The sequence below is a fragment of the Peromyscus californicus genome, unplaced genomic scaffold (assembly GCF_007827085.1).
Source record: "Peromyscus californicus insignis strain IS unplaced genomic scaffold, ASM782708v3 Scaffold_9__1_contigs__length_137607984, whole genome shotgun sequence".
Lineage (NCBI taxonomy): Eukaryota > Metazoa > Chordata > Mammalia > Rodentia > Cricetidae > Peromyscus > Peromyscus californicus.
In genome coordinates, this window is record NW_026294617.1 from 132,371,702 (window position 1) to 132,396,238 (window position 24,537).

Below are 24,537 nucleotides of genomic sequence, written 5' to 3' on the forward strand. Positions count from 1 at the left end.
TCTTGGCTCGACCATACAGCAGTAAATCAGAGAAGCTGCCTTGGAAAGTTCTTGACCTGTGGGTACAGTAACATTTATGAACAAATGTAGAACTATCAGTAAACCAGCAACAAGTTTAGTACCAGTGAGAATATTTATTATTATATTGCATGTATCATTACATCAATATTCACTTACGATGTTTATTGCAGACATACAGTTTCTGCTGACTTAGGAATTCATTTTTCACTTCAGCTCATGTCCAGGAATTGCATAGACTCATTGTTGACAGCCCCAAATTTGCTGATTACAAAAGTACTGATGGGAATGGTACAATTCTGCTAAAAAATAATAGTATGGCATTAAATTAATCCCTACCTAGCTTTTAATTTTAGGAGTACTTTGTTCCACGTCGGCCCAGGTCCTGAGAGTTTGGTGGTGTTATGCCCAGAGACCAAATCCCACATGTAAAAGGAAAGAGCCTTTATTTCAAGCTTCAGAGCTTGGTCCCTCTGTCTGTCTAATACAGCGATGAGAGCAGAGAGCCCTGAGCTCAGGTGGGGCAGAGTTTTTATCATAGCAGAGGTTGGGGTGAGGGGATTTCCAGGGTCCAGGGCCCTGATTGGTTGACAATTGTCTAGGGGTATCTGTAAAACAAAAAAATAGGTGTGTGCTAGACTCAAGGGCATCTGGTCACCTTATCTACTGGTTGGAATGTTTGGGACATCAGGTACTTCCTCACCCCCTGGAGAGATCCCTGGGTGGTGTCAGCTTAAGGCTTTTCCTGGATCTGGGTGTTGCCTGCCAGTAAGCCTGTCACAGAAGCTGTGTCTAGGCCCCTAAGCCTGTCATGGCTGCTGTGTGGTCAAGCTGTTTTGGGGCCCTCCACAGTGGCATGACACAGCGGAACTGTACAGATACTGTCCGTCAAGTCTCATGTATAACATATAAAAGAATATATACTTATAGTATGGAATTTGACCTTCTCTAATCTAAAACATGGGGCTGGGAAGACAGTTCAAAGGGTGAGGACATTTACTATACAGACCTAAGTTTAAATCCTCAGCATCTATATAAAAACACCAGGTGTGGTCACACCCGTGCCTCTAACCCCAGCCCAGAGAAGAAAGCCCGCTGTGTCCTGCTGGCTGCCAGCCTAGTACCAGGTTGAGAGAGAGACCCTGTCCTGAGGGATGATAGAGCAGGTCGCTGAGTGTCTTCCTCTGGTCTCTGCGTGAACACCTAAGGCATTCAGTCCATACACTACATGTTCCACACACACAAACCCAGATGCAGTTAAAAAAAAAGAAATATGAGGTGCTCCAAACTGGAAAATATTGTAAGCATGGTGTTTATGCTTAAAGGTTTCAGCAGTTAGAGGACACTGCTTGTTTAGATTAGGAATGTTTAATCAGTAAAGTCTGCAGATATGTACAAATCCGAAAAACAATGAAATCAATTCCACTTCTGTGTTTCAGAAGACACACCTAGACTGTTAATATACTAGAACTACCAGGATTGTCTCCAAGCTGCCATAGTGCTTCCCATTTAATTGAGACTGCTCCAGTTTTCCCCGATATTGTCGTGGGTGTTCATGCATTCACCCATGCAACCTACAGTAGCAGAGTCACTGTGTGCCAAGATGGGACTCTTTTTTGTGGCTGCAAGACACTGTTTATTGAAATACTGAACAGCAATTGCACAGAAGAGGGAAGTGGCAACGTTCACCCCGCAAAAGAGGGGGTACCCTGAGGTACCCTGCTGGGGAGCACACCTTGAAGAGAAAGTCAGGAACACAGGAGAGCAATTCCAGAGAGGGAGCACAGTTATATGCAGGATACCTCGAATGGAAAGGAAGCCAAAAGACTGTGCAGGGGGCAGTTTGGTAGAAGGAGGTGACATTATCTGATAAGTTGGAGCTTTGTTTCTAGAAGTCTTGAATTCCCAAGGCAGGTTGCTGTGTAGGTGATGAGACCATGAGATGTTTTTTCAGCACGGGAGTGAAATGAATGAGCAGAGCCTTTAGAGATGCTGCTGCTGGAGATGTGGAGGATGGGTTAACCTGCTGGAAAGACTGGAGGTGACAGGTTGGTTAGGAATCTGTTGTGAAAGGGTGCAGCTAACAGCAGCAGAGTGTGTGGGAGAGGCAGCTGTCTACAGAGACAGTAGAGAACTCTAGAGAAAAGTCACTGTCTCAGGAGCCGGGAAGATGGAGAGAACATTAGAGACTGAATGAGGAACTCAAGAGAGGAAGGGGCAGGAGTGTGGGACAAACGGCTGCTAGGATGCTGTCCTGGAGGCCAGGGGCTCACAAGCTCACAAGCTGCAGAATGGCTCCTGTGGTGATGGGACCCAGAAAATGAAGGCACTGGAGGGCTTGGGGAGGGAGTGTCAGCCATGGTGAGGAGGAGCCTGACCAAGAGTTGGGGGACAAACAGACCTTGGAAACAGGTTGACAAGAAATGTAAGAGAGTTTGTCGCTGAGTAGGGGAGAGATCAGAGCAGGAGGGGGAGGGACAAGAGGTGTCAGGAGATGATTGATGACACCCAGGACTGAGGGATTGAATCAGCAGGGACCAAGACCAGAGAGAAGGGTTCCCAAAGGAACACTGAGACAACAGCAACAAAAACCTTGGGCTGATTTCAAGTCTAACTGGAAGCAGATGATTTTAATAGGAGGTATAGTTTTAAATCACCAACTATTATATTAAAATAATTGGAAAACACAAAGGAAAAATAAAGCAAAATAATTGCATAAAATTTCTACTTTCAGAGATGACTACTATTAATGTACATTTCTTTTCAGTATCTTCTAGTCATATTTACATAACAATAAAATCATGATACGGCCAAGTGTGGTAGCATATGCATGTCATGTCAGTGTAAACTCAGGAGGCCTCTTAGGAGGGTTGCCACAATTCTGAAGCCAACACGGGCCCTATAGTAAGTTCCAGGTCATCCTGAGCAATATTCCAAGTCTCTCTCTCAAAAAACAAACAAATTCCATAAAACTAGTGGGATTTCAGCTATGGCTCAGCAGTTAGGAGCACTGGCTGTTCTTGCAGAGGACAGTAGTTCAGTTCCCAGCATCCCTTCCAGGCAGCACAGGACTGCCTCTAACTTCAGCTCCAGGAAGCCCCATCCACATATGTCCACAGACACATAAATAAAAATAAAACTTTCTTTTTTTTTTAAAAAGAAAGAACATCATGATACATTGTGACAGGGACGTGGGTTTGTGGCAATCAAAACCGGAAACAGGAAGTGAGACCAGAGCACAAAGCTGTGAATCTGCCTGTGTTTTTGCTATCCCTAGTCCTGGAAATTAGGGATACATAGGAATCACCTCCTCACTACAGGGGTCCCCTCCACAAACTGGCTCTATCCGTTACTAGATTTCTATGCAGTTCTGCATCTTGCTTCTTCCTGTGTTATTTTCATCTTCCATTAAAAATCAATCAAAATCTTTAGGAACCTTATTTTAATGATTATATTCTGTTCCAGCACATGGATGTGCCAAACATTTTACCATCTTTTCAAATTTTATATCACTATTGCACTTTTTCTTCAAAGAAATAAAGGGGTGGGGCCACTTTCAAATAGTATCTTTCTGTGCAAAACACTTAAAAGTCATTACTCAGTTTTCCTCTTCAGATTAGGAACGAAGTTTCTGGCTAAAGGGCATGAATCCTTTAGCTAAGATGTGTTTGTAATCGGCTTTCCCAGAGTGGAGGCAATTGATATTCCCACCTGCACACTCAGGCAGGTGGTTCTTCTCTATCTAAAGGACAAGAGGGGTTATTGAAAACAAAGCTGCCTCCATTGGGATTATTTTCCTCTAAGATATTCTTGGCTCTAATTAGGATGGTTCTGTTCTCCACAGCGCGATCACCAGCTGGAAATAAAAAGGAAACTGGATACCTTAGCTAGGAAAGAGCGGACTCAGAGGCTGAAGGTAAACTCTTTTACCTTTTAATAACACTTTGTGATCCCAACCCCAGTCCAGGGGCACCTACTTTTGGTCAGCACACATAGCTGAGGTCAAGCAAATGATTCTACTGAGCCTGGATCTCAAGTGTCATCAATATAGATGCTGATAACACAAGCCCTGTTCCTGAAAAAACTTTCCAAGACAAAATTAAAAATAGCCAAATTTGAAATCTGGCTTTTGTGGGTTTTTTTTTTTTTTTTTTTTTTTTTTTTTTTGTGGCAGAGGCCAAAGGATATTCATGTATCTTAAGAAATAAAAAGAGATGGTAATGTTCCAGTGTGAAGGAAAATAAAACATTGAAAGAATTATACAATCACACATTTTCACTCGAATGTCACCCTTGAAAATTATGGTGGGAATGAGCGTCCTTAGTGGAAGAAGGCGCCATCAGATCTAAGGCGCTTTGTGCAGGTATTTTCAAACCCCGTGGTTGTTCCCTATCTTTGTTCTTTGCAATGAACTTACAAAATACATCAATTTGAATCAGGAGATGAGGGATTCAATTAGGCGTGTTTCAGTTTAGGATGGCAGATTTATTTGATTTCTTGAGCTATTTGAAATCATGAGCTGCTTGTTCTTAAATTTCTGTGGTATTACAAATGTGGAACCTAAAACACATTTCACAAACTAATAAGTATTTGTAAAAGCATTCATAGGGCAACCTGTCCTGTAAGACTAAAATTTCCCTACCTGGGTTGATGGACTCAAATTTATTTTTTATTAGGGTTAAATGCTAATCTTGTTACTAAAGTGTTTTTTTTTTTTTTTTTTTTTTCTGAGAGAGGGTTTCTCTGTGTAGCTTTGCTCCTTTCCTGGAACTCACTCTGTAGCCCAGAACTCACAGAGATCTGCCTGGCTCTGCCTCCCGAATGCTGGGATGCTACTAAAGTTTTTTTTTTTTTTTTTAATTTTATTATATATACATATTCTGCCTGCATGTATACATGCAGGCCAGAAGAGGGCGCCAGATCTCATTACAGATGGTTGAGAGCCACCATGTGGTTGCTGGGAACTGAACTCAGGACCTCTGGAAGAACAGTCAGTGCTCTTAACCACTGAGCCATCTCTCCAGCCCCGCTACTAAAGTTTTGAATGATAGGACATAGGTCCCTTCTCAGGCATCAGGAGAACTGGGGTGCTCCAGATTCATTTTTGGCTTGGCTGGCCATGCCTCGAATCGTGGACTGTTACAGGTTCTGCAATTTATCTGCCAAAATGTGAATGCAATGGCTGGAAATACTGAACTCCAGTGCCTGAGGCAGGGAGGCTGCATGTCTTCCATTCACATGTCCTACGCAATAGCAGATGAGGGACACAGGTAGGCGGGAAGACTGGGCATTGGGAGAGTGCTGTAACACTCCAGTGCCTCCCATCTAACGCCTCTATTGGGATTGTCAAAGCTCACTGCGTATTTGTAGTTGGCGAAGGCATGGTTTAGGTTCCTTCTATTTCATAGGCAAACTTTTGCTTCAAGGCATTATTGAATTATGGTTTTCATATAAAAAAATTAATCTTTTCTGGTAGTCTCTACTGGTCAGAGTAGTGAAGTACAATGGGCACTTTGTAGTGGCCCAACACATTATCATTGAGGTAGAGAGGACTCACAGTGACTCCTTTGTGTGCAGCTGGAGAAGATTCTGTTTTCTGCCAGTCACTACTACACCCAGCCCCCAACAGGGCCATAAGAGCCTTGGCTAACTTCCATGCCAGGACACAGAGTAGCATTCTTAGTGGGGAGGGTTTTGATCTCATAGTATGAATGTGTGTCAGGTGCTAAGCTAACCCGATCATGATCACCTATATATCAATTTAATAAATTTCTTTTCTCATTATAGGGAGAGCACACAAGACGATTTATTGAAGATAACATGCCCATTCTCACTCCCCATCCTCCAGCTGGCCCAAAGACTAACCGTGGCTGTAGCGTTCTGGCTGAGGAAGGACGTTCTAGTCCATTAACACTGGTAAGCCCTATTAAGCACTCTGTCCCAGCTAATTAATTTATGATTTCTCATTAATCTCAGAAAGAAGGCTCTCTGGGAAGCATGTCTGCACAACCCAATAGACTTGAAAACATAGTCAAAGGAACAGTTGGAAACCCCAGTCTCATAACTGCTCAAGTCTCCATTAACAGTACCTCCTCTAGTCAAAACCCCTGTATGTGCAGCTGTCACATCTGCTTCGTGAGTGGAGATCACTTGTGCTTACATACATAACCAGATCCCTCCCCATCCCTTCACCCCCACTCTATTTTACCCATAGAAAAGAGCAAACTCTACCTGATATCTAAGATCACACACGATGACTTCACATTATCTATCCCAGTATTATTACCTTCCGTGCTCAGCAATGTGGCAGAATTGAGATTGTGGTGTGTCATACATGTTCTGTGTTTTCTGATGTCTGGGTATTGTTCTTGCTATTCTGTTATCTGCACAAATTCAGCAGTGCCATGCTGCATGCTGGTGACATTCTACCATTTCAGTTTATCAAAAGTATACACTTCCACTTTGAGATAATTAAATGTAGTGAAATCCCATCTGAAGAAATCACACACTGATATTTTATCCCAGCATGATTTGTCTGTTGCCCAGAGGTGATGTTTGCTGGAAGGAGGGCACAGTTCTTCAAAAACAATACAGATTCAGGAAAGATTTAAAAAATGTTTGTTGGGTTATTGGTGGTTGAAGTGGAGATGAACTCCCCATGATGTCTTTACTCTTGCTTTTCATGACTGGATGTTTTTCCTTGTAAAGTCTAATCATTTTTATTTGTGTTGCACAATATTTGTGGAGAAATTATAAAGGCTTCACAGACTGTTGAGGAAGTCTGTCCCATAGGGCATTAGGCTTCAACATTCTGCAAAAGGTAAACATGCCTTGACTTGCCCTGGTTGAACAGCCCAAGTCTTGATAAGCCCCAGTTTTCTCCGGACTGTTTCTTCTCTTCCGGGTCTGATTTGAATGTCAGTGTGTCCACACAAATATGCCTTTGTTGGACAGCAATTTACTAGCCTCTCCCCAGCTTTCCCCAGAAGAAACCAAGGAAATAGTGCTGTTTTCTGTCCTTCTACCTGGTTCAGAGAGGGACAATCCCTTTAAGGGTTTCTTTCCTTTTCTTTTTTTTTTTTGTTTTTGTTTTTTCAAGACAGAGTTTTTCTGTGTAGCTTTGGAGCCTGTCCTGATCTCACTTTGTAGACCAGGCTGGCCTCGAACTCACAGAGATCTTCCTGCCTCTGCCTCCCGAGTGCTAAGATTAAAGGCGTGCACCACCACCACCGCCCGGCTAAGGGTTTCTTTTCAATTTTCCAGAAGAAGCCCTTCAGGAGATAGTCTGTGGTTCACTATGCAAGAGTGATGGGTCCTTCAAAAATCAGAGGCTACACTGCTACCAGTCGGACACTTCAACACTAGGGTTGCCCCTTGATCACACGCTGCGTGTCCTGTGCACCTTACTGGAGAGCTACTGCGATTTGCAGCTGAATTTCCTGCTTTGCAGAGACTCAAGTCTCCCTTTGGTTTGTCCATCCTCTCTTGGACATACCCCTTCCCAGTGTCAGCTCTGAGTACCAAAACCCTAGATGGAGACAGGGGGCTTTATGGGATGTCACCACTTTCCTTGAGCCTCTCTGGGTAAGGAACACCTTCAGCACGTGCTCCTCAACTCCACTGACAATTTCACTAAACTTCCCAACACCGTGCAAGCATCTAGCTGTGCCAAATCCATTAAAACTGAGGAAAGTCATCTCAGCTGACTCTGCACATCTTTGGGAAATTCACCCCCTGGGATCACCTTGAGAATTAGCAGGACTCGGCTAAGCTGAGTAATTACCAGGTTGCCAATTCTGGTACAGCTTTGAGCCCGTTAAGACAGTGCCATATTTATTATAGGAAAGTACATTCACACATTGTAAAATGTAGCAAACTTGAGGTAGCCTCTGATAGGAGCTACGAAAGATTGGGGCCCACAGCTGTTAGTTAATGGGACAGATTTGTTTTTAGAGACAAATGTGATCAGTTGAGCGTTTGACTACCACATCCATCTAACTGGAGGATATTCCTATGCAAATGCACAGCAATAAAACTAAGAGCACAACCACCAATAGACGATGTTCTGGTTTGTAGTAACCTGCTCTCCTGGATTCCTACACAAGTCTTTTCATGTTTCCGATTATTGAACAAGAGACCCTAAGCTGTGTTAGTCTAGTAGAGTCTCTCTCTCTTTTTTTTTTTTTTTTTTTGGTTTTTCGAGACAGGGTTTCTCTGTGTAGCTTTGCGCCTTTCCTGGAACTCACTTGGTAGCCCAGGCCGGCCTCGAACTCACAGAGATCCGCCTGGCTCTGACTCCCGAGTGCTGGGATTAAAGGCGTGCGCCAGCACCGCCCAGCTAGTAGAGTCTCTTACTCAGAACTGTCTGGTTTAATTTCTGTATGTGGGTTTTAAGACCTTTCTATAGCTCATCTCTTGTTTTCTCTGACTTGTCTGTTACTTCAGTTGATCCACGTATGCTTGTTGGGGTTCAGGTTTGTAGAGACTCTGTATTTATTACTTTCCTTCTTACTGAGACAAAATACCTTTGAGGAATGACTGAGGTGGGAGAACCTCATCTGGGTTATAGGTTGAAGATGTGGAGTCCAACATGATGGAGAAGGCATCCAAACAGGAGGCACCATGGTGGAGGAGCATGCAGCTGGGGCTTTTCTCCTCCTCACATCCTGTCAGAACAGGAAGCAGAGAGCGGGCTATGAACATCAAGGGTATTCTTAGAGCATCAAGACATGCCCTTTAGAGAGAACCTTCTTCTGGCCAGCCTTTACCTACCAAAGGATTCACAAACTCCTGAAAGAGCAACTCCAGTTTTGGACCAAGTATTGAAACAGCTAGTGGGAGGCATTCACGTTCAGACCATGGGGTTCATCCCCACCCCAGCACATGCCCATGAGTCTCAGGTGACTCTATGAAGTCATCAAACACCTGGATTCCTTCTGTGTTACTCATCCACCAGCTTGGGGCACCTGCCTCATCCACAGCAGCCAGGGCTGTGTATCATCATGTGGATGCTCCAGCCTGAGGGAAGGGGTCAGCGGGAAAGTAAGGACAAGCTCCCCTTCTCTATAAGTATGAACTGCGAGTGTCATGGGTCTCTTTTGTTCACATTTTACTGGTCTAAAGTGAGAGGCCCATCTCTGCACAGAGTCATAGGGAGGTCTGGGGAACATACTCTCTTTGTGTCAGACATGTTCCCAATGAAAATTTTGTTTTTGGAGAAGAAAGGAAAGCAAATGTTAGGCAATATTGTCCCTGCTGCTGTTCTCTGGTCCTGGCTCAGAGCCAGCTCTTACTTGGATTTTCAGATCACCATCTTCCTCTTGCCTCGTTATTTGGATAAAATTTTAGCTGCTTCTGTGAGAACTTAGTTTTCCTTAGCCCTTTTGGTTAACTGTAAATATTCTGAGAACACATCATTCTAAGTCCTGTTCTCTGGCATCAATCAGCCTGATTGACTCATAGAACCTTTGGATGTTAAATGTTACTTTTTATCTCCTTACTAGGCCTAAGGTGGAGACTCAATATGGGCCTACTGTTGAAGAATCAGAGGTTTAGCAGTGTGTGTACACATGCTTCTCAAGATGCCGTGAGAACAAGGGCTTGGTAGTAGTCGCTGGCTGCCGGGTTTTATGTGTTTATTTATACATACTTTTGCAGAATGGAATATTTGTGGCTCATCATCCTTTAGAGTTAATGCACAAAATTCTGTTCATGAATCATTTACATGCTGTCCTTCTCACACCCTTTGCCCAAACATGCATGTCCGATTCTCGGCATGTTTCCTGCTGTCTTACTCTAACAGGACAACTGAGCCAAAAGCTTCAATCCTCCACACTTTTGACGCATTGTTGATCTTTATACTAAACGTACAATGTTCTGCCGATGCCCCCCCAGGGCACTTACAGTGTCCCACGCTGGCACTTTTTGTATTCACTGCAGTACAGTCTTGATTGGAAAGTTTCTCTGTTGGGGGCTCAGCAGGAAGCAGATGGCTCATACAAATAGAGTAATTAGGAAGTTGTTTAATAAAGAAACTATTTAGAAAGATACAGCAGGGCAAAGAAAAGCCAACTAGGGATGGTGAGCCCACTGGGGTCAGCACCCCGGGAAACCACAGTCCCTGGATTGAAGGGGGGCATGGGAGGAGTCAGGCTCCAGAAGCAGTAGGTAGGGCCTATGGGGGCGGGCTTCTCTGCAGAGGCATAGCACTTAGGTGTCAGGAACCATTTCTACCCTGCAGGGATGATGGGAATAAAGGCCTCCGCTTCATCCTCCCATCTTCTCTGATGTAATTCCTCTCTTTGGTGGAATCCAGCTGCAGTCCTGAGGTTGGTTGGTAAATTCTTGAAGGAATCACTTCCAGGGCCCAGAGCTCCACAGACAGAGAAGGTAGACAGGAGACCTAAAAGAACAAATGGAAAATACTCAGTGTGGAAAAGTCCATTTTTATACAGTGCCTCCCAATGCTGCCAGCTATAATTTTTCATTTTGTTTTCTTACATTTCTAGGAAGCAGCTGAAGACACGTAATTGGTGGTACATTATAGCCAAGCACCTGCCTTTCCTGTTGTCTGCTTTTACTTTGGGTGCCAACCTTTCAGCATAATGAATTCAGAGTAGATTGTATATTGAAAACATTGAAACTGAAATGAGTCTGTTCCAATAATATCATTTCAGATCTCTAAAGTTGGAACATTATTCAACTTAACATTTAATTGAGCAAAGCCATTCTTTACACTAATTCAGTACTATCAAGAGTTTACAGTATGAGCAAAAATACGGGACTATAATAGAGGTCATCTCTTTTGTCTAGAGGGCTCCATCCCTGTGATATGTGGTGATGTAGACGACTTCAACACCATATGTTTTAACAAATACTTTGGGTCAGAAGGGTGTGTATAATGGAAGGATATAATTAAAGTTTAATCTGCTCAGTAAAAAGGCACCATTAATTACTCTGGGCAATTTGTTGGATTATTAATTGGTTCTGGAAACATGTCAAGATACTAATTTAAATGGAACTTTCCCCCCTAATTGTCTAGACAGCTCCTCGACCATATACTGCCCCAGGAAATATGCAGCCTCCAATTCGATTGCAGCCTCTTCTCAGTAATCGCTCAACGAGAAATGTTTCAAAGATAACTTCAGGGTCCAAACCCAGAACCTCATTGCTGGAAAGTGAAGCTCCATTTCCTATTGGGGTAAATGCTATGCTCTTTAAGAAATATTTTTTTTAAATTATTGATTAAACTCTTGTACTATCAAAGGTTTTAAGATGCCATATTCAGTTCATCCACACAGTGAAACTTATTCTGTACATTCATTAAGCCCTTACTGTGTACTTCTGATGAACTCTGTCTTTCTGTGACTGGAAGGCCTGTTTATGTAACTAAACATAATCTGTAAGGGATGGGTTTGTAATGATATTCAGCAGTGCTAGCTCACTATGAGAAAGCTAGATGAAAAACAAAAGTCTTTTCACAGCCACAAATGACTGTCCTCAGAAGTGACCTTGTGTGGACTCCTTGCAGACTTAAACACAGGAGAACCAGACAATGGGACTCTGCATGGCTGGTCTGTGTTTGCATTGGGACAAGCTTTTCTATCAGTGTGTGAAGTTAGGAAGGGAAAGTCTATCATTCAAATGTGCCGAACTCATCATACCCAGGGGATTGACACGGCATCCCTTTCAAGATTATGTCTTGGAAAATTTTTGCCCATTAGAGTATGAGAAGGCTAGGAGCGGCTACTATGAAACAGATTCTGCCTAAACAGGGAGGAGACTAAGACCATTCCCACGCTGTGGAGAGACAGTTTGTATTTCTAACTTGCAGAAACATTTGCTAGCTTAAGAGTTTGTTGTAGATGAATTGCTACAGTTTGTGTCACCAACATAATTGCAAATAAATGGATGAATGTGCGTCATTCCTTACTAGGCAAATACCACCCAGGAACCTAAGACACTGTCCCCTTTCATTGACAAATGCCCTTCATTCAGATAAATAGGTGCATGTATTTCATACTAAATGCATACATGCAGCTGCAGCATCCCAATCCATTGAATGTGGTTTTAGTTCTTGAGAATGTTCACACACCTTATTCAGTTAATTTACCAGTAGCTTCTTAAATGCTAGGAGAAAGTTAATTGGGAAATGGTGGCTTTTTGTTTGGAGAAACTGTTTGGAGCGAGGCAAGCTCCTGGGTCTTAGATCTAGGGTTCAATTGAAGGCACATACTTGCTATTTCAGTCACTGTCCAGGAGTAGCCAGGTCCTATGAGATCACTTCAGGCTACTTAAAATAACACAGAAACAGGATCCTTTCATTTTATAGTAATCCAAAATAGGAGATTGGCCTGATTCGGGGCCATTAGTTCACCAAGCATCATCAAATGGCCAAAGCTTGTAGGAACAATGTTGTCTCCCAGGTTGGCAGAGTCACTTGAGAGACAGGATCACAATCAGGAGGTTGCCTGGTGACCGAAGAATCAGAATGGGACTGTGTCTCAAGGCAGTGTTCCTGGATCAGGTTAAGGCTTCCTGGGGCATCCATTTCATCTTATCAGTGGGCTTGCCAAAAGTACCTGGAAACTCACAGGTCTTTGCCTAAAACTCTCTGTGTCCTCCAGGGTTAGCTTTGCCATTATTAGGGCTGGACATACTGAAAGCCTGATGGGTAGAACTTCCTCCCTACTGGGCAGTCTTCCAATGGGTACTTTCCATGTTTGCCAAGGTGATTACATTCTTCCCAAACTTATGTAGTTCTGAGATCTACTTTGGTAAATTTTCTTCCTAGACTTAAGAACACTGATAGTGAGATGACACATGGATTTTGGCTCCCAGAAGCTGATTTTTTTTTTCACTTTCAATGATTTTCCCCCAGATATACTCTGAGACACTGTATGCAAGTAATAACTCCATATACACACATGGTGACATACAATATAACTCAAGTATTGAGAGTGTGGGTTATTGAAGGAAAGGCACTGGGTAGCTCACATGTACCAACAAGATGAAGATTGATTTTGTGTTAGTTTCAATTGCCTAAATTGAATATTTAAATATTTTGGGCACTTATGATAGACTCGGTATTGAAGAACAAGTGTTTTATTGATTATCAAGGAAGACACCAGTAGCTTATTGGAGCTTACTATGTAATATGCATAAGCAAAATAGACTATGAAAAGACACCTGCTTTTATAAGTGGTATTGATGGCGAAAGTGCTGACCAGCCGATGAACTCCTTACGACAGACAGTGGTCTGCATTGTTGTTCAGTGTGGACTGGGCACTGGGTTGACCCTTCTTGCTTTACTGAAGCAGTGATGGGTATACCGATGGGAGGACTGGAAGTGCCACAGGTAAAACCAGGTTGAACTTGTCACAGCAGTCAGGTGAGCATCTTTAGGAAACAGTGACTCGGTCCACAACAGGTTGGTTTTGATGCCATTAATCACTTGGCAAACACTGCCAATGTTCAGAGGGAGTCTCTTCTGCCAGGAGAAATCAGCATACATATTTTCAAAGCACTACTTGAAAGATCTACCACCGTTTTAACATGTAGGAATCTACCCACAGAACAAGGCACATGTATGCAAAGGAAGAGTCAAGATTGCTTTGAACTGTCATATTTACAGTAGTGAACAACTGGGAAAAGTTTTTCCCATAATAAAGTATAGTTTAAGATGCTTAAGTCCATAAAAATACACTATGATTGTATGTAACAGTTTAGAAAATTATCCAATATACCATCAGTTAAAAATAGAAAAAGATTAAAAATATTATTAAAATTATTTCCAAAACAAGACAAGCTCTGGATACCAGTTATGCTATTTATTTTTAAAAGCAATTAAAATTATCCAAATTCTCAATGTCTTAGATTAATTAATTTTGATATTTATGTCATGTGCATTTACTTTTCATTTGATATCCTAGGCTCAATGCAATCTATTGCAGAAAGAAATTGGAAACAAAATAAGAATGCTCAATGTAATTTAACATCCAAACAGTAGAATCCGCTTACACAAAAGTTCTGGTTTTATTCAAGATTTGAGCTAGACATGCTTTGACTTACTCTGCTTTTATTTACTTAGTAACCAGTGCCTTTTGGAGAACTTCCTTTTCTAAAAATAAATTTTATTATTAAGCATTTCAAAATTTAGACTAAATTGGCTAGAAGTTAATTAGGAATACAAAAATATAATGTAAATTTATATTGTATAAGTGTAAATAATTTTTTAACAATTTTAAAAAATTGGTGTAAAATTGATAAACATATCTAAAGATTCCATAAAATTTGGAAATATACTTCAGATACACAAAAATAACCAATTTATAAAAATGTTTAGACTTGATCTGTCTGGTAAAAATTATTGGTTTTACTTGTAAAGCCTTTAAATGGTTAAAGTGAGGCATTTTGATTAAACCCTCAAGCAACATAAAGATTCATCCCACAAGGATAAATTAATGTTTGAAATTTTCCATTTGTTCTTGCTTTTTAAATAAAAATCTACATATAAATTGCTTAAAAGAAGTGTTACATCATACTTCATGTGCTGATATGTTAGTATAAATGTGCTTATATTACTATACCCCAGTGAGAAATATATAATCTAATTAAAGAAACAAAGCAAAATTTAATTCTTTTCATATATATATATTTATATATATATGTATGGGTTTTTAGGGTGCTAAAGTTTTTATGATTCAACTGAATTTGTATGTATGTATGTATGTATGTATATACACACATATTTAAATAGCACACACACACATAGGTGCATGCCCAAATACACATTTACAGTAGAGTATTAGTACTTGTACTTAATATTAATAGTAAATTTGATATAGGATTTATTCCTGTTTGCAGGATTTCTAGGTCAAAGTGTATATTCTCTTTGAAACTTGGTGAATCATTTTGTTTGTCCTTCACAAAGTCTGAAGTAATTCAAACAGTGTACAAGCTGGTGTTTGATCACAGCCTTGCTTCTCCTGCCTGTTCAAACCTTGGGATGTATGAAGTCTGAATGTGAGGACAGTACTTCCTGTTGCTTAGTGCACTGGCCTGCCTCAGAGTCCAACCCTGCATACCTCTTGGCACAAAATTAGCAAATTAATTTTCCCTTGAGTGCTGTTCCTAAGTCTTCTATTAAATCTACATTTGCACAAGGTTAAAAACATGTGCTTATTAAATTTGCAACAGATACAAAATGTGATTTTAATAGATTTCAAGTGTGTATGTTGGGTTGGTCTGTTGTTTTCCGCGGGTTTGTATGCCGTGCCAATCGTCCAGGCTTGCCTTTGATTAGGGGTTGCGTTGGGGTCCTGCTTGTGTGTCACTGGCTCTTACATCATGGTGTGTGATTACAGGGCAAGAAAGCAATGATGAAATTCAGGAACTACATGGACAATTCCCAGAGGCCGGATTCCTACCAACTTCCAGACATTAACAGTTACCTGACACCTATCCCCCCGACACCCCAACCTCAAGCAGGAAAGATCTCAAGCAGGGAGAACAGGTCCGAGCCTTGGAGGAGGAAGAGGCTGCGTCCCATCACGGCTCCCAATGGCTTAGAGCCCCTCTACACCAGGGTGACTATGGGTCAAATGTTCTTTTATTACTGTAACACTGATGACTTCACACCAGCTGAGTTCTAGATCTGTAGTAGAAGAATTTTCTAGAATCAAGTACAAAATTGCATTACACAAAGAAATGCATTATTTTTGTAAGTACAGCTATAAACACGTCTGAATCGGTCAGCTGAACAGCTAATTTATCATCATTGATGATAGAAGACTCAGGAAGTCTTGTGGTAAGATTTAGTTTAACTGCCTCCAGTTTTGTTTCCCTTAATGTGATCATTCAGAGCATCTTAACATTTAATTCATGAAAATTCATGGATTTAAGCATAGCTAGAAAGTGTAATAGCTATAATTTTATTTTTGATGATTTATTGCAAATTTGTGAATATTGGCTACAGTTTTTTTCAGTGTTCTTTGAAAATGCTGTGGTTTTCACACATTCTCCCCAAAGCATTGATATAGCACATGCTTGTAAGCCTAGATGAACTACATAACAGCTTCAGTCTAGTAAGAGAGCCGAGGACATCTTTTTCGTTTGGCAAATACACAACCACATTAATGACATGGAACTTCTCTGACTCTTAGCAGATAGTAGAGTTGACACTTTCCAGAGTTAACATCAAGTAGGCAAGTACCAAAATGCATACACACTCTACATGCTGCAATTCCAAGTCAGCCTCATCTCCAACACCCTTTCCAAGCCCCTGGTCCGTATCTAACCCTCAGCAGTTGCCCTCCCTTCAAAACTTCTCAAAAGGCCGGGGCTTTCTTTCCCCCCATTTCACATTTACTTCTTTCCGTTTGATTTCCTCTAGTTCTCTCTTTGATGCTGTCTCTGGCAGAGCCTTTGCTCTCACTCCTGAAGACTCCTTTGACCCGAGTGCCCCATCTTTGAGTGACATTGCACTCTGCAGTTTTTGTCTCCAGCCTTCTTGGCACATTTCCTCTGGTTCTTTGCAGAGGGCAGGTTTTACATAGAGTTATCAAATCCTTTCCATGTAGACTGCACCTTAGACCAGTTTTCTCTTCATTTACATAAAAAACTATTCTTTGAAAATTTCACACTTAACATATTTTTTATCTTTTATATTCCCAACTATCTCTCTCCAACTGCCCCTGAAACCCACCAGCTGACTCCTGCCCAACTTCATGTCTATTAACATTATTATTACTAATTATCTCTCTAATCTATTCATGCTGATCATTTACAAATGATTGTGGGGCTACCACTAGGGTGTGGGTAACCTATCAGTGCCAACATCCCCAAATGAAAGTGACTATCCCTCCCTTAACACCAACAAGTGCAAAAAGCTCCTAAGTTGGGGGAGGGGGCTCAGGAGCTCATCCGAACCCCTGCTGAAGCAGTGATTGGCTTGATCTTGGGCAGGCAACCACAGCTGTGTGAGCTCCGTGTGTACCAGCCCAGTCAAGTTCAGAAGTCAGCACTTCACAGCTCCTCTCTCCAACCTCCACCTCTCACATTGTTTCTGATCCCTCTCCCTCAATGTCCCCATGAGCATTCCTCAATATTCCATCCCTTGATGCTAATGCAGAATGACGCATCTTTGCTACATTGTTTCTGGAATTTCATTGGTATCTGCTGGAATGTTTCCCTCCCCTCCCCTCCTCCCTATCTTATTTTTCTTTTTGAAGAACCAACTTCGTTTCATTGATTCTTTGTGGTTTTTTACTTTTTTTTTTAATTTATTTTAATTTATTTTGCAATACAATTCAGTTCTACATATCGGTCACGGATTCCCTTGTTCTCCCCCCTCCCGTCCCCCTCACCTTCCCCCCAACGCCCCCCCCCATTCCCATCTCCTCCAGGGCAAAGCCTTCCCCACAGACTGAGGTCAACCTGGTAGACTCAGTCCAGGTAGGTCTAGTCCCCTCCTCCCAGGCCGAGCCAAACAATCCTGCATAGGCCCCAGGTTTCAAACAGCCAACTCATGCAATGAGCACAAGATCTGGTCCCACTGCCTGGATGCCTCCCAAACAGATCAAGCCAATCAACTGTCTCACCCATTCGGAGGGCCTGATCCAGTGGGGACCCCTCAGCCATTGGTTCATAGTTCATGTGTTTCCATTCATTTGGCTATTTGTCCCTGTGCTTTATCCAACCTTGGTCTCAACAATTCTCGCTCATATAAAGCAGACAAATGGATGGATCTAGAAAAAATCATCCTGAGTGAGGTAACCCAGACTCAGAAAGACAAACATGGTATGTACTCACTCATAGCAGGATACTAGACATGAAACAAGGATGAATTGTCTGCTACTCACATCACCAGGGAGGCTACCCGGAAAACAGGACCCCAAGAAAGACACAGGGATCGCCCAATGACAGAGAAATGGAATGAGATCTACATGAACAGCCTGGACATGAGTGGGGGTAATGAAAGGCGAGGGTCGAGGGAAAGAGAGCTTGGGGGAGCGGGAGATCCCAGCTGGATCAACAACAGAGAGGGAGAACAAGGAATAGGAGACCATGGTAAATGAAGACCACATGAGAACAGGAAGAAGCAAAGTGCTAGAGAGGCCCACAGAAATCCACAAAGATACCCACACAACAGACTGCCGGCAATGGTCGAGAGACAGCCCGAACTGACCTACTCTGGTTTTTTACTTTTATTTCACTGATTTTGGTTATCTCTTCCTATCTACTGTTTGTGGATTTTGTTTTGTTCTTGTTTTTCAGGGCCTTAAGGCATGTCCATAAAGCTTTTAATTTGAGCTCTCTCAAGCCTTTTGATGTAGGCACTTGGCATTATTGACATTTAATTAATTAATTAATTAATTAATTAATTAATTAGAGACAGGATTTCTCTGTTTAACAGCCCTAGCTGTCCTGGAACTTGCTTTGTAGATCAGTCTGGGCTTGAACTCACAAAGATCCACCTACCTCTGTCTCCTGAGTGCTGGGATTAAAGGCATGCCCTACCACTCCAGTTGACTTTTTGAAGATTGTCTGACTTGTGTCTGATAGATTTTTGGTATTTTGTACTTTCATTTACTTAACTCTAGACATTTTTAAAATTTTCCTTCTTAATTTCTTCAGTAACTTGATAATCATTCAGAGGTGTATGTTTACTCTCTGTGTGTTCGAGTCCTCTATGTACCTTCTGTAGTTTTTATTAATGTTGATGTCTAGCTTTGTTCCATTGTGGCAAAATAGAATATGGTATTTTAATTTTCCTATATTTGTTAGGACTTTCTGTATATCCCAGTTTTGGAGAAATCTTTCATAGATTGCTAAGAAGATTGTGGATTATTTAGTGTTTGAATGGAATGTTCTATAGATGTCTTTTAGATCCATTTGATTTATGATGTCATTTAACTCCAATGTTTCTCTGTTTAGATGACCTGTCTACTGTTGAGAGTGAGGTATTGGAATTATTATCACTGTGTTGGAGTTAATACATGGTTTTTACATCATTGAGTATTATTTTATGAAGTTGGATATGTCTGTGTTTTGTATATACATAGTTATAATTATGATATCTTCCCTTGTAGATTGTTCTTTATTGAATATGAAGTGCCTTCTTACTGGGGAATTGAGGCAATTAATACCCAGAGTTGTTATTGAAATATGTGTATTAATATCTGTCATTTTATTGTTTGTATGAAGTTTTCTCAGACCTCATTGATAAACTGTTCTGGTATTATTATTAATTCTCTGGGACCCCTTTTGTATGGTTTTCCTTTTTTCTAAACCAAACTATTTCGTGTAGAGCTGACTTAGTGATCATAAATACTTCAGTCTGTTTTTTTAATCATAAAAAATTTATCTATCCTTCAAATTTAATAGATAGTTGTGGTGGGTAGAATAGTCTAGGTTGAGAATTGTGGTATTTCAGATTGTGGAATATTGTTTCCAGGCTTAAAAGTTTGTGCTGAGTAATCAACTATTATTCTAGTTGACTTTGACTTGGCCTTTCTGGGCGGATTTCAACAGCCAGTCTTTATTCTGTGCTCTTACTATTTTAACATTTCACAGGGCGTTTCTTCTCAGAGTCTATTTAGAGTTGTTATGGTCTGTACCTGGGTACTCATCTCTTTCTCTAGGTTTGAAAACTTTCTTGAAAGTATTATCTATATAGTTGGTATTAAACTTTATTTTGCTGTTCCCACAATCTGAAAACAGACAACTAGGTTTTTTTTCATGGTTTTCCGGATCTCTGCACTGTTATCTTCATATGTTTGAAAACTTATTTACCATCACTGTCTGACCCAGTTTCTCTACCTTGTCCTCCAGTCACGATAGTCTGTTTTCTACACAGTCTATTCTGTTGGTGATGTTTTCCACTGAGGCTTTCACGTGTATTGTTAAGTTTTTATTTCCAGCACTGCTTTGGTTTGGCTCTTATCACTAGTGGTGTCTCTCATGGAGTTCTGCTTTCATGTCTTGTATTGGCATCCTCATTTCGTTCATCTCTGGTTTTGTTCTCCTGAAGTATACTCATTTTTTCTTTGAGTTGTGTGAATACAGTTATAGCCACACTTTTACACATGTATGCACATATATATAATCACACACACACACACACACACACACACACACACACACACACACACGTACCTATATTTCTCCTTTTGGGAATTCTCTCTGTTAAGGGTAGAACTACTCAACCTATCTTCTAGTATTCTAATAATCAACTTTTCTCTCCTGCTTTTACTTCTTTGTACTGATGATCTTGCTGTGAGAATCTTCATTTTTATTTTCCTCACAGTCTATTGAGATTTTTGTTCTGATGCCATATTTAAATTCTGATCATGTGTGTTCATTGGCCATCCTTTTATAAAATACTGTATTTGGGGGTGGAGAGGTGCCTCAGTGGTTAAGAGCCCTTGTTGCTCTTTAGAGAATACTAGTTTGATTCCCAGCACTCACAATTATTCATATACTTTTTTTTTTTTTTTTTTTTTTTTTTACTTTTAGCATTTTGGAGTTTTAGATATGAAGTCTGGCTTTTAATGTGTCAACATAGTAGGCAGGTGGTTTGTGTTTAATTCAGTTTGGATATCTGCTGCGTTAATGAGTTTAGCCCCATCCCGTTCCTTATTGTGACATTTCTCTGGTAGCATCCCTCACGCTGTACCTCTGTATTTCCTCAAAGCTTTGCTTCTTCCCTTCCAGACACTCTGCTTGCCAGGCTCATTTCTCCTACCTTTTTTCTCACCCCCATGACTTTATTCCGTTCTCATCCTTAACCTGAGCATCACCATGACTTCAGCCTCGATGTTTGCTTCTCTGTTCTGACACCATCATCTCACATCGTTCAACAGTTTGCACATATCTTCTCCAGGTCAGTACAGCCTAAGCTGCAAAATCATCACAGTAAGAAGTCAAACTTCTTCATTCATTGATGAACGAAAGCTCAATTCTGCCAGTCTCCCAGCCCTCTCTTCCATCTCTTCCAAGACAGCTTGAATTACTACTTCAGCTGGCATTCTTTATTCCATGGCATTAACATCTGGAAATATACTTACTTTCAAACTACCTACTGCCTTTTATTCATTAAATTGTCTGTTCTTATATATGTGCTCTGTAAACTTTTAACAAAATATGAAAATTTATGTTTAATGGCAATACTAATGACATCTATTATTTAGTGAGCCCTTAGAATATAGTATTTAACATACCATGTATACAACAAACCTAAAAAAGGACACACAATTTCTTAACTTTAGAGATGAAGCAAATCAGGTTAAATAAATGGTCTATGATCACAGAACTCATTAACATCATCTTAAGTATACAGCACAGCAAGCTGAACTGTTGTTGCAATCATCAAACTCAAAAGTGTTTATAATTTATTTTCTCTCAATTCTTGGAATTAACTGTAATTGGTCAGCAGTTTTCTTCAACAGAGAAACCAATTAGACTTCTATATGATAATCCTAGGCACTTGACATACATGATCACCTATCCTTATAAGGACCCTGGAAGGAATCATTGTATCCATGCTCCTCTCAGATAGAATGGACCAAGAAAGGGTCTGTTGACTTTGCTCACTTATAAAGATGAAGTAGTCACTTCAAAACTATCACTGTGTTGTAGCTAGAGTTTTCCTGCCTGGCCCACAGTCAGGACAAATCTCTCTCACCTGCCAGACCCACAGCCGCTCAGACCCGACCAAGTAAACACAGAGACTATATTAGTTACAAACTGTATGGCCATGGCAGGCTTCTTGCTAACTGTTCTTACAGCTTAAATTAATCCATTTCTATAAATCTATACCTTGCCATGTGGCTTGTGGCTTACTGGTACTTTACATCTTCCTTGTCCTGACGGCGGCTGGCAGTGTCTCTCTCACCCAGCTTCCTGTTCTCTCAATTCTCCTCTCTGTTAGTCCTGCCTATACTTCCTGCCTGGCCACTGGCCAATCAGTGATTTATTTATTGACAAATCAGCAACACATTTGACATACAGACCATCCCACAGCACTGTGCCATGATCAATGTCAACTCAAAACAAAACAACATTAGTATTTATTCAGTTCATTTGTTTGAATTTTTATTTAAAAAGTAGCTGAATGTGTCAAAAATACTTCCTTTCCAGCAGAGAGAGAGAAGAAAGAGAGGAAAATTGAAAGTGGAAAGTAACAGTTTGCTCATATCCCTATCATTTACCAAAATCAAAGCCAAAATCTGGATGCTGAAGTCCCCGAGAGGAATTTATTTTGTAATATTTTTGATTCTTACACATTGTGTGCAATGACCCTTTATAAATATTTTGTCAGAGCCCGGCTATGGTGGCGCACACCTGTAATCCCAGCACTTGGGAGGCAGAGACAGGAGGATCTCTGTAAATTCGAGGCCAACCTGGTCTACAGAGTGAGATCCAGGAGAGGCACAAAGCTACACAGAGAAACCCTGTCTCAAAAAACCAAAAAAAAAAAAAAAAATTGTCATGAAGTGCTTGGAATTATATGTCTGTGTTCTCCATATTATAAAGTCACGTGGGAACAGGAGGGCTGACGGGAAGATATGAGGTCACTCAGTCCGTTGTATTTTGTTTACCCTAGGATCCGGGGAGGGTTTACAAAGCAGCGCCACATAGCAATGCAGTTATCACAATGGTCTACTTCGGGAAGAATGTGCACCTGTCTTACGAAGACACAGACTTTCGAGATGAAATCAAGATTTACCAACAGCACTGTGGAGGAGAGAACCTTTGTATCTACAAAGGCAAACTGCTTGAGAAAGGTACAAATCAATGTGAATTGAAAAAAATGCTTGGGTTGATGTTCCAGATAAGCTGTTGTTGACATAATATCAAAAGGACCTCATCCACTTTGTGAAGTTATGCACATCCAGGGAATTATAAACCAACTACCTGAAAGTAAACCTAGCTTCATAGCTCCCTGATGGAGGCTGAAGCAGCAATTACCCCTGCAGACTGTAGAGGAAGAATTTGGAGTTGTTTAACCTGGTGACAGATTCATTTTGGGACAGAGATATATATGATCATTAAATGGTTCAGGAATATGCTGTTCCCAAAATTACAAGTTAACTCTTTGGTTTGCTACAGTGAATGATATTATAGGTTACCATAAGAGAACAATCATGGATTGACAATTTGTTATTTAGAATACATGGGGACAAAAATCACAAATTAATAGATGCCATGATGAGTCACACCTAAGTAACTTAAAGTAAAAAAAAATTCTAAATGTTCTTTTTAGTACTTTTTATTTTCCTTTGATCCTAAGTCCATCCTTGTCAGCATAAGATATTTTTATTAACACACATTCCCACACATTCCCTTCAATATTCAGTTTAGTAGGGCAGCAGTGAAAGGAGACATGTTTATAAAGCTGGGTTCAGTCCTTGCTTACATAGGGAACTCCCTTTTGAAAGCACTGTTAGTTTTCAAAACTATATGAGAACTCTTGAACCAGACAGAGGAGCTGGGAAAGGACTGCAGTACATTTGGAATTCGTTTTTGTTTTAACTTTCTTTCACCAATTGAAAAGAGTGACTCTAAGGAAAACAGTCCAAAACCTTTAAAGTTACAAATATAAGGACGTATTTGCGAATTACACATTTTAAACTCCCCAAATGAACTAGATACTAGAGTATTAGTTTTAATTTAAAGGAAAATGAAACATGCTTCTCAGTTTGCTGGGAAGTGTTACCGTTTTTACAAACTTGGCAAAAATGTCTAAATTTACTTTGGTGTTTTGCAGTCGCATTCCAGAGTTCACTGCCATCGCTGTAGATGTGGGAGGAGACAGGCTCCCTGAGCTGGAGTGGCTCTTGAAGGCTATCTGTCTAGCTCTGGCCAGGTTGGGTGGGTTTTGTGATTCGATGCTACCTCAGTTGTTCCTGGTAGCCAAGCAGCAGCCTTTTTCTAAAGGGAAGGGTATGAATTCCAAGTGAGCGCTGCATAAACTGGAGCAGAATCACACACTCTTATCTTAACCCAAGCAGCTTAGACAGTTAATTTTTAAAAGTATGATGTTTGGGTATTAATTTGGAAGAACTGATGAAATTAGCTATCATCTAAAATTAGAATGTCTATGTTTAGGTGTCTATGTGTGGTGATATGTTGTGTACCCTAATAAAACTTGCCTGAAGATCAGAGGACAGAACAAACCACTAGATTAAACACAGAGGTCAGGCAGTGGTGGCGCACACCTTTAATCCTAGCACTCAGGAGGCAGAGATCTGTGTGGATCTCTGTGAGTTCAAAGCCACCCTGGACCACATGAGATTGACTCAGTCTAGGAGAGAAACACATCCAGGCAGTGGTGGCACATACCTTTAATCCTAGCACTCAGGAGGCAGAGGTCTGTGTGGATCTCTGTGAGTTCAAAGCCACCCTGGACCACATGAGATTGACTCAGTCTAGGAGAGAAACACATCCAGGCAGTGGTGGCACACACCTTTAATCCCAGTACTGGGAAGCACACACACCTTTTTTCCAGGAAGTGAT

At 40.9% G+C, this 24,537-nt stretch overlaps 1 protein-coding gene across 4 annotated transcripts in view; it reads left to right on the forward strand.

Moving 5' to 3' along the window:
* The window catches only part of Erich3 (glutamate rich 3), a 115,608-nt gene that overhangs the window by 38,342 nt on the left and 52,729 nt on the right, over positions 1-24,537 (forward strand). For 3 of the 4 annotated variants that reach the window (XM_052732124.1, XM_052732122.1, XM_052732123.1), the window contains 5 exons: positions 3,863-3,934; positions 5,806-5,934; positions 11,060-11,218; positions 15,384-15,605; positions 22,625-22,805. In XM_052732124.1, coding sequence (XP_052588084.1) covers positions 3,863-3,934; positions 5,806-5,934; positions 11,060-11,218; positions 15,384-15,605; positions 22,625-22,805 — 763 coding nt within the window. The remainder of the gene's footprint in view (positions 1-3,862; positions 3,935-5,805; positions 5,935-11,059; positions 11,219-15,383; positions 15,606-22,624; positions 22,806-24,537) is intronic. The other variant, XM_052732125.1, reaches the window with a different exon arrangement.